Raw genomic sequence first — 11,183 nt, 5'->3', positions numbered from 1 at the left:
GTCATTAAGCACGGTTGTTAAGAGAATCACAATTGTTAAGTGAATCTGGCTTCTTCCATTGACTTTGCTTGTTGGAAGCCCTCTGGGAAGATTGTAAATGTCAATCACATGTCTCTGGGATACTGCAACCATTGTAAATACAATCTGATTGACAAACACCTGTCTGATCATGTGATGGTGGAGATTCCATGAAGTGTCAGTGTGAAGACCAGTCGTAAGTTACTTTTTTCAGTGCTGTCATAACTTCAAATGCTTGTCAAACTAATGATCGTTAGTTGAGGACTACCTATATAGATGGAAGTGGAAGAATGCTGCAAAACTATGTCTATGTTCATGGTATTATTGCCCACCAATCTACATTTTGTAAATATACATACAAAATATGTATATGTTGTAATTGTTAACTCTATTCATTTCTAGGTGAAAAATATCTGTTAAATTTAGCATATGATTAGATTTTAAGAATCTTCAAAAAGCAAAACTCCTCTTAACCATTCCAAACTGTACAAATTCTCCTTGTATACGTTTGGGAATAAATTCTAAATCAAATGTTCCAGAGACACTTTTCCTTTGCAGTGATTTTTTATATATTTAAAAATATACTAAAATATATTTTTTTAGTATATTTTTGAATTTTTTTATATACTTAAAAATATACTTTTATATACTTTTTTATATACTTTTTTATACTTTTCTATCACTTCTTAAAAAGTATGATGAATTTCCCTTGTGAGAAAATAATGCCGTATAGGGGAAATAATAATAATGGAAACAAGAAAAAAACTTGCTGCCAAATATAGGATGCATGCATTGATGGAATAAGTGTTTTCTATCATGTCTGAAACTGCAAAATTCTTGGAATTGATTAATCTCATAAAGTTTATCATGAACCATTAAAGCAGAATGCCTAAAACTGAATTTAACAAATAAGTAATTGGAAGTCTTTGGCGGTAACAGTCATTTCAGCATTTTATGTGTCACAGATGCATTTTATCATTGCAGTCAAATGCAGATGTTGCATCTGTTCTCCAGTATAGGAAGCAATGTGTTTGCGCTTACTGAAAATCCAGAATGAAGGCATTGAGACAAGCGTAAGGATTTAACATAAAAGAGAAATTTTTCCTTTTTCTAGTATTTGACATGGGACTTTTACAGTAAGTTCCAATCACAGGAATAGGCAAGGAAAGAAGTCTGTAATTTTCTAATATTGAAGGGAAATCTCCAACTAAGCACCTTGAGCTTCTGGAGAAAGTGTGGAATACAAATCTAACAAATAAATAATCTAGAATGTGGAGAACTATCATTTTTTGCTTACTGGAAGAAGTTATGGAAAGCAGAAGCACTGAGACTTATGTGCTTCTTTTAATTGTTTTTTGAAACTACTAGAATTTCTTAGCTCTTTTAAAGGAAGCCCTATTTAAAAAAAAACAAAAACCTGACAACAGTCCCAAGGATTGTCTAAAATTATTAGATTATGAGGCTCAAATTTAGTACATACTGTGAATTTGGGCAATTCCTAGCAACAATTATCTGTCCTGTCTCTTATTGGTCCCGAGTCTATTGCATATTGTACTGAATAGAAAACTTTCTACACAGCATTCAGATTAGGCAATTAATAAATATTTAATAACTATCCTTACCATGGTTGTTGGCAATTTATTCCACAAACTATACACACACAGATTATGTAGCTGTTGTATAAAATGGAGGCAAAAAGTACATGATTGAAAGACTTTTTGGCTGTGATGTAGACCAAGGATTAAAGGAAGCCTATGGTAAATGAGCTGAAACTTTTCATCTGCACATACTAAGTTGCTTTTATTAATCCAGAACTGCATGCTACAGATACTGTACAGCATGGACATTTATTCATTACAAAAATGGCTTCCAAACCATTAAAATGAAAAATTGGAATAAGAGCAATAAAACGGAACAGTAACATCACAACTGTTAGAAAACATTCAAAGGACCCTCCCCCCGCCAAAAAAATATGTCATAGTTAGCATCTTTAATAAACCAGAGAAGAAAACTGGAGACAGTTTTACAATAGCTTCATGTCAACTACAATGGCACTGGATGAACAGATGAACATTTTTTTCAGCTTTATACAGCATTTTATCTTTAAAAAAAAGTTTTTTTTTGCAACATCAACATGCCTAGGATTTTTTTAAAAACTTTGCTACCTACCTGTATGTAGTTAAGTGTACATAGAAGTGGCAGTCTGGTTTTTCCTTTTATGAACAGTCTAATATACAGAATTTGGCCCTTTAGGGTTTATACCTCTTCATTTTTAAATGCTTTCTGGACAATCTGCTACCAAACACATCTGTAATAGGTGACATTAAAAACTACATACATATCTACCTATGTAACATCACAGCAAAACAGGATGAAGAAAAAAAATACAGTGTAAAAAAGTTGTTGTGGAAAGACAAAAATCACTGAGAATTTTGGCACATAAAGTTTTGCTCACAGCCTACAAGTGGCAGGGAAATTTATTTGTATTCCAAAAGGAGACACTGCTGCATTTCCAACAGCATCACAAAAAAGTTCTGTGCTAAATTTTCAAGTCTTATTTCATGTAATGGCTTTAAAGCTTATATATAAGCTTTATATACACACACATACATACTATTGATCCATCTGCAAATGTCCATTTGGTGGCAACTGCGTGATAGAAAACAAAATAAAGAATAAAGTAAATAAAACAAAAGGTAATAAACAAAAATATATATAACATTTATACATAAACTTAAAAACCTTGTACAAATGAGTTGTTTTTATATATATGGTGTGTACATTAAAAGGGAAAAAAACTTTACAAAACATCTGAAGGGGGAAAAGGAAAACATTTAAAAAATGGACAACATACAGGTAACAACAAGCAATTTCTAAAGCAATAAATACTACTGGTCCAATAGCGTTGTGATACTTTTTAATTGAGTAGCATTCCCTCCCCCAAAAAGGACAACACCATGGAACAATGCATATTAACACATTTTAACCTTTGTTTCTGTACATTTAAACAATAACAAGTAACGTCACAAGAAAAAGTTGTATCGCACAAAGAAAAAAATGGGAAAAAATTAGTGGCACTGCATTCATTGTGCCTTTAAAATTTTTTTAAAAACCAGATGTAAAATGATTGGTTCGCAAGCTCGTATTTAACACAAATAATAAAGAACCAATGCCTTCAACAAAGGCTGCTTCAAAATTGCTTCTTTTTTTCATTTTTAAAATCAGTTCTTTGAAATTAAACTATTGGAACTACATAACAGTTATGTATATATATATTTATATGTATATATATATATATATATATATATATAATATTTTAAACGCTACAAAGACTTTAAACAGCTGTTGATAAAAATTTTGGCAGAATCATGAGGCTTTCTTTTCCATCTACATATTTAAAAAGAAAAAGAAATGAAATAACAATGGGTCAAATATTGACCAATGAACTTGATTGACATTAACTAATGTAGCCAGCCATATGGCACCATTTTTTAAAAAAAAAATACAAATGAGAGAAAAAAAAATATCCTGACACAAAAATGAAAATAAAAAGAACACTCAGAAGCTAAAGCTATTCTAAAGACTTAGTTACAAGTGACAGGGGCTGAGGTTGTGTCCCAGACAAAGAATTATGGGAATGCAAAGAGGATGTTGATGGTTGAGCTAACGAAGAGGCCGGTGCTGATTGCTGTAGAGTGGCTGACTGATGGTCCAGCGCCCCATTCTGACAATTACTAGCAGGCAGACCATTGGATTTGCCAGTAGAGCTTTCAGTCAGGATTATGGAGGATGTCTGAGGTGGCATCATTGAAAGGTGTGCCAATGGATCAGGTTTCAATGTAAGCGAGAGAGGCTGGGTCTGTTCAGTCTGTGGTTTTGAGTCTCTTGTGGGGGAGGCTACCATGTTAGGAGAAGATGGAGGAGAATCTAGTAGGCTTCCATCTGAAGAGGGTGGGCTGACGCAGCTGCCTTCACCTTGTATGTAGCGAACGCACTTTTTTTTTCTCCTAGAAACAGAAAAAAATATAACTCCTGTAAGTACAAGAAAATATGCTATTGAATTGTAATCAGAATAAGAATTTTAAAAAAGACCAACGAATGATGCTGGATTTCTTAATCACATCCAATGGGTTTACCAACATAGTACTAGTTACTAGTGGACAATCATTATTTCAGAAGTCTGTTTCTGCTATCTAGAGTAATTTGCTGTTTAGCCTGTTTTAATAAAAAGTTTCATGTTACTTTTGCATTAAATGAATGCATTTTATCGTTTAATTCTGTACTTTGTATATTCTTATTCCATTAAACAACTACCATGTTGCTGATTCTGTCTGACTGATACCGAATCAATATTTTAAATTTCATTAAAATTTTTACTTATATAATTAGATTCTATATTAACTCAGGAATCTTCTTTCATTGAGTCCTGCCTCTTATGAGTCAAAAGTAGTTGAAGATCTATCACTTCTGAATGTTTCTGTTTAGAACCACACCGTGTTGAATGAAAAAAAAAGCGTCAGAGACAAAAAAGAAAAAGAGAAAGTAACAGGAAAAATAAAAGTGGGGAATGAAGAAAAAGAAAGATTAATGTTAAGTATCATCCAAGTTAACAAGAATAACTGGTTGTATTACCTGCAGGGTTTAAGTTACCATATATATTTTTCTTTTCTTTTTTTTGGTAAGGATTGGGGGGGAGGATTCAATTTCTACTTTGATTTATAGGAATGTCATTTGAATTCATTTTGGCAACTTAAAGAAAGTCTAAATGGTTGGTGCAGTGCACACATTAAGCAACAGTATCATCTTAAAAGAGTAAATCAGCCCTATTATGTCAAGCCATAGTCCATGCCCCACTTCTCAAACTTATATAAAGATGACACCTGTCCAATGCACAATGCAGCATCGTATTCAGCAGATATGTCTATAGGGAGAACAAAAATAGGACACTAACAATGAATGTAGCTTGTAGACCAAATATAAACCGGTCCTAGGAAATACTGGTTTTTCTTTGCTAAATGTATTCATGAGGATATAACAAATTAACCAACTGAAAATAACTTGCACATTTGCTGTCATGATGAGAGTGTTAGCTAATATTTTCAAAAAATGTAAAAAGAATAATGGATACTGCCATAAGTTGCAGTTAAGCAGTATTCTGAGAAAAAAACCTGTATAGAAGACAGGTTCCTGTTACCAGAAAGTTATTAGTATAAAATCCAATAAAGGAATATGCAGTTTATTGTTACTGCTTTTCATTTCACAGCTTTTCTTTCATTGCAGTGATGTCTGTTTGGGTGCAGCCCTTTGCAGCTTTGATCACAAATTATATGTGATTTAGAGGTTTGTTTTCGTTCTGAAGACCCAGGTTCATTTCTTTACATTCCCTTTCCTCTAAAACCACAACCATTGGTGTATAGACAATACTGAATCAGATGGACCGATCATTCAGTATAAAGAAGCTAACAGGCCATGTTTAAAAAACATTAAATAAATAAATCTCAGCATCTCACAACATTTGTTCCATAGAGTTTTCATATACATTTGGAAAGTAGAAAACTAAACATTTTTTCCCCTCAATAGTTAGATTTTCTGCCCAAAGCACATTCAACTGTTATGGGAATGGAGAATTTTAATCACACTAATGTACTGATCCATGCTAGAAACTAAGAGAGCCATGCATGTAAAATTTAAGAATGAAACCATTAAAAGAGAGTTGTAACAAAGATAAGAAAATAACAGAAAAGGTTGAGATGGCAGGCAATAGCAAATCATGCTGTATTAAGGCAAGAAAAAGACAAAAAGAACAGTTTGGTGGGCTCTAAACAGAACCTTACTAAACATCTCCTAATCACAACTCTATTAGGCTTAAATTAATGTAGTTCAATGTTCTGATATCATGTCCTTTATGCCTTACTCTTTAATTAGTCCCTATGGGCTAAGGAGGCAATGCTACTGAATAAGTGTTTAAAGCAGCATTTTGGTGTTTTTAAACCGACCCAAGGAAAATGTGCAATATTATGCTAACATAGTGCTATTCATATTTGAAGAATTCGTTCTATGAAGACATTTAGCATTTGGCATGCAAAGTCTTGCTTGAACAAAGCAGTTTTCCAAGTAGTACAGAAGTTCCTACGAGTAAATGTAATAGGGACCACGTGGATAATTTCCCATGCTATTGGTAGAAAGTTCTGGCAGGCCATGCAGCACAAAGCATAGGTGTATACTTGTTTATGAGTAAATGGGTACGGTTTCAAAATACAGCCCCCTTCCTTCCATCATCAATCTTACACATGCCTCTCTTTGCAGTCCTGGTTGCCAAAGATATAACCTATAAGGATCAGTGAATAGGAAAAGCAACAAAAGTAGACATGTTCTTGTTCTGAGATGACAATGATATTGACATATTCCTACATTGAACATTTCATATATATAGTAGGGCTGGGATCAGTGCTTAAAATTTAGTTTCCTTCACTCTCTACCACCCAATTTTTCTTTGTTCAACTTAAATATATTGCAATACTTAACCAAGGAAATATAAAATATTAATCCAAAATGTAGTGTAATCCAGAAACTTTATTGCATATTCTTTGCTGATGTTATGAGTTTGGTTGCTGCCGTTTCTAAAAATCACTTCAAATTAAAATCAGTCTCTTATCCAGTATAATTAGAGCAAACTTATCTCTACATACTCAAAGACAGCAGGTATTAATGTGCCTCAGGACATGTGCAATTACTGTTGCACACCTAGATGAAATACATTAGCTATACATTTACAATTGGATTAATGAGCCTTGAATTCTGAGAGGATTCTAGAGGCTGCTGTGTCTTCAACGAAAGATGCTGTTTCTCTTTTTATTATTTTATTTGTCTGAAGCATATTTATACTTTCTCTACCCATAAATGTTTTCAGAACAAATGGTAAGCTTAGATTGTATGCACATTGTTCTTTAGAAAACCCTGTGCTATGATCATCCAAATTATAAAATAGGTATTTTCTTATTTTCTAGTTGATTCTATTTGAACCAATATTATGAGGGAAAAAAAGAAGTTTGACCACTGGATATTCCAATCAGGCCACCTCAGTATTTAATTATTCAGAATGCATGTATTATCTTCAATATTTTATTCATATATTCAAGTATTAGTAACTTGCTTCATTTAAAAACACACACACACATACTTAGGGTGTTTCATTGGATATACACTACCAGATAGATAATGTAGCTATTCCTTTTTTTATTTATGAATTACCGGAGTGTGGACAAATATTTATCTTAAAATCATGTTCAATTAAGCAATCAATATATCTTTGAACAAAGTATTTATGTTCAATAAATCGTATTTCACCCCACATAGAAAACCTAGCCCAAATGAAAACTGAGGATACTTTATTATTCTACAATTACTTGCTTATCTACAGTAGAAGTGGTATTAAAAATAAAATTCAAACAAACCTTTAATTTCAATGTTGTAGCCAAATGGGATTATGAAGAATAGACCACTATTCCTTCTGAGTGCAAGAAATCAATAAAGAGGTGGACTACTAAGTTTTCTATAAATAGTGACATGAGAGTAGCTGCTTGGTCTTACTGATTACGAACCTGAACTTGATTTTTGAAAATTAACAATATTATTTGTCTGTTTGAAATCTACTCCATTAATGAACTTGCAGTGTATTAATAAAGCCACACTGTGTTTAAGGGCTGTAATCTATCATTATTTATTGCCATTTTTAAAAAATCTACAAAACTAAATTTACACACATTATAGCTTCCAAATCTTAGTCTGAACAATGTTTTTTCATCCAGATGAAATATGTTCTACTCAAAGAAACATGTCCTTTTTAATGTGCACAACTCAAGGATAGTACACTAAAAGCATTCCACATCAATAACAAGAAATTTTAAAACTGGAAATTCCAGTTACAATACATGATTAATGAAAGATGCTACTGTAATTTAGAGTAATGACAGTAAGATGGAAATTACATCTGATAATCAATGCCATCACTTTCTGTTTTTCTCTCAAGATATGGCCCACCCAAAGGGTTTTGCACTGGATCAGAAATTATATTCTATTATCTATGCCCTTTTTGCATGCCAGGATAGAATTAAATATGGCAATACACAGATGTAATGTCTATTGGAAATGCCTATGCGAAAATCTTCTATTAAATAAGTGGATCTTTTTCTTACTGCTGCTTTTGTGGCTACAGCCAAATGGGTGGAATCAACACTGTTGGTCTTTCTCAGCTCAAAACATGTGGTCTTACTGAGTACAAATTTGGAACACTACCTCAATATACCGTGCTTGATTAATACAAGAATAGATGCCTTTGGTCACATAAGTTTTAGCTATAAAATTTAGGCATTTAATATATGACTTTACAACAGCATTTGCTATTATTATTGCTTCTCTCACACAAATCATAGTTCTTAAGCATGCATGGAAAATTACAGGGTATAGGTGGAATTCAACCCCCCCCAAGACTATTCATGAACTTTATCTATTAATTATATGTATCATTTTAAATCCATGTGTATAGCTCAGCATCACAAAACTAATAGAACTGGCATGCATATAACATGAATAACTGCTCTACTTTCTAAAAAAAGGAATGAAGCATATGATAAGGGTGTGAATCAGAGGGGAAGGTGAAGAGGGAAGCACTACATACAGAAAAGAGTGTGTGTCAGAGTGAAATACCTACCATCATAATAGTCCAAATTCAAAGACTGCTTGGATCAGAACAGAGAAATAACAAATTTAACCATATTAGGGGAAAAATGCAAAAAGAAAGATAGTTTGCTTCCCTTCACCACGTGCCTGCAGAATTTACCAAGGGAACTTAAACCTGTAGAAGATTATTTCAATTGTTGTTTTGCGTGCCTTTAATTCTCAACTTGAATTAACAAATGAACTAGTATAAATATTTTTTCTAGGTGACTCCTGTGTGTGCCAACTATACATTTTAGTAATAAGATGAGCATTAGATCGAGTGATGAATTCCTTTCCCATAGTTGTGCCCCCATTCTATTGCATAAATGACATGCCAAAAGGAGTGCAGAGCATTGGAGAAGAAGGTATAAAATAGTTCCATTAGTAAAAAGCCAATCATCATTTGAATGATTCAACATTGTGAGTTGTAAAATCCCAATTTGCATCTTCTTTGCTCAGATCTGAATATATCTTGTTGCAGATGATAAAGCCTTTTAATATCCTTTGGAAACTCTAGACATACACAGAGATCCTTAGGTAAATGTTTACTTAACACAAGAAATACTGAAGTTTCTTGCATGGATAAAAAAAATGTAAGTTACTTCTCCACAGATGAGCACATGTGCATAACCAGTCCAGTTCAGGTACCAAAAGAGATATCATTGTTCAAGGAAGAAAATTCAATTTGTATTGAATCAGCAAAGAATGTCGAAGATCAAAATTTATTAGCAATCTGATCTCACAGAAGCAAGGAAGAGAGCAGGAAGAGGAAAGGATTAAAAATAAACCACATATGTAACACTAAGATGACAAAGTTCATTTACTTCCCAAAAGGCCTAATGGGTTATATACCTGCACGGTTTGCACCATAAAGTCTGTCGGTCAAGCCCGAACAATGCCCGACACTTCTTGGGAGTATTTGCATCTGTTAGCACAAGGTAAACATAAAAAACAACAACAACAACACAATGGTGGATAGAGCTCAGTTGGATGCGAAATCTCAGCTACAGCTAACATTTCACTCCGTTCACTGCCAATCTCTCAGACCAAAGGGCATGAAAGAAAGAGGATCTCTGCAAGGTGACACACACCTACAATGCCTACACCTGCTGTGCATTCCTTGACTTAGCCCTGTGTCTTCTCTGCTGAACTGCTGCACTGTGATATCAAAGGATGTTTGGCAATGTTTTCTAACAATGTATGCAACTTTCCAGAGAGAATGATGGAATTGTATGTGCAAGTCTAGGCTGACGCTGTCTTACAATGGGAATTTTTTTTCAACTAGCGGCAGTGACAAGGACTGGGAAGAAAACAAAATGGGTGAAGGAGAGCAAAATCCTTTAAACAGAAAGAGAGGATCATTCACAGCAGCATTCCACTCCCTTGTGTGTTCTAGATCACAACACAGAGCTACAAAGCAACGAAGCAGGAGAAAAGGGAAGGGCAAGGAAAGTACCAAATAAACCAGCTGCAAAACCAGCCATTGCAAGTTGAAGGGGGGGAGACTATACACACCTGCAGGGACCGCACCAGTTATTCTGTTGATCAAGGCCAAAGCGCGCTCGGCATTTCTTAGGAGCGCTCAGGTCTGAATGAGGTCAAGAAAGAAGCGAGCAGAAAGAGAGAGAAAAAGAGAAAAAGAAAGAAAGAGAGAAGATAAGAAAAAAAAAGAAGAAAAAAACAAGAAATAAAAAATAAAAATAAGAAGGAAATAAAATCAATGACCTCATTATTAACTGTATAATATAAACGTTTGATTGTTCATTTCTTTCTTTTTTTAAAAAAAATAGTGATTATCGCATTTATCACACTATTGAGATTAGCTGTTGCAATTAAAGCTGCAGTATCCCTGGAAAGGACTGTCCATAAAAAAATAAACTTTAACCAGTTAAGAGGCACTGAAAAGGCAGCCATCAACTGTTCCTTCATTAGCTCCAGATGCAAAAGGAGCTATATGAGAACAAAGCTTGATGGACTGCACAGTTGGGGAAGGTATTAAACACCAAAAAAAAAAAGCATAGGGAGGAGCAGTTCAATATGAAGATCTACAACATGCTTTCTTCTTTAAACTGAAACAAAATGGAATAAAAGAAAAGTTTCTTTTGGAGGAGGCGGGTGGGGGGGATAATGCAGCTTTGAAGTAAACATTCCATTTATTGTTCTTTTATTCTTTTTAAAAATGGTTCAGAATAAGCAGATAGCAAAATGGATATGTTAGTTTCAGCCAGAAATAAAAATGATCAGAAGCATGGAAGCAAGCAGTATGCAAGTAAAGCAGAGAATAGCCATGAATATGTTGGAGTAGAAATGGAAAATAAAATATTTTTTTAAAAAATATTGTGGTTGCATGCTGGCATGGGAAGACTTAGTGGGTGCCGTGTGAAATGCCATTAGATTAAGGAGGTTCGTTATTAGGGGTTTTTCAGTTTAGACCAGTCTCTTTAAAG

The 11,183-nt window shown here is 33.8% G+C and overlaps 1 protein-coding gene across 20 annotated transcripts in view; it reads right to left on the bottom strand.

Moving 5' to 3' along the window:
- Positions 1-1,846: 1,846 nt before the first annotated feature.
- Positions 1,847-11,183, bottom strand: part of TCF7L2 (transcription factor 7 like 2) — a 227,739-nt gene continuing 218,402 nt past the window's right edge. For 7 of the 20 annotated variants that reach the window (XM_070946068.1, XM_070946072.1, XM_070946069.1 and 4 more), the window contains 2 exons: positions 10,252-10,324; positions 3,366-4,025 (listed from right to left, as the gene is read on the bottom strand). In XM_070946068.1, the coding sequence (XP_070802169.1) occupies positions 3,590-4,025; positions 10,252-10,324 (509 nt within the window). In that variant the 3' untranslated portion in view covers positions 3,366-3,589. Of the gene's footprint in view, positions 2,668-3,365; positions 4,026-9,587; positions 9,662-10,251; positions 10,325-11,183 lie in introns of those variants that run through there. The other 13 variants (XM_070946082.1, XM_070946086.1, XM_070946083.1 and 10 more) reach the window with 6 other exon arrangements.

Source organism: Pituophis catenifer, unplaced genomic scaffold (assembly GCF_029215685.1).
Source record: "Pituophis catenifer annectens isolate HBS135680 unplaced genomic scaffold, rPitCat1.0.hap2 SCAF_6, whole genome shotgun sequence".
NCBI classification, from domain to species: domain Eukaryota; kingdom Metazoa; phylum Chordata; class Lepidosauria; order Squamata; family Colubridae; genus Pituophis; species Pituophis catenifer.
Note: the sequence above shows the minus strand (reverse complement) of the source record. Positions and strands in the feature narration are given on the sequence as shown.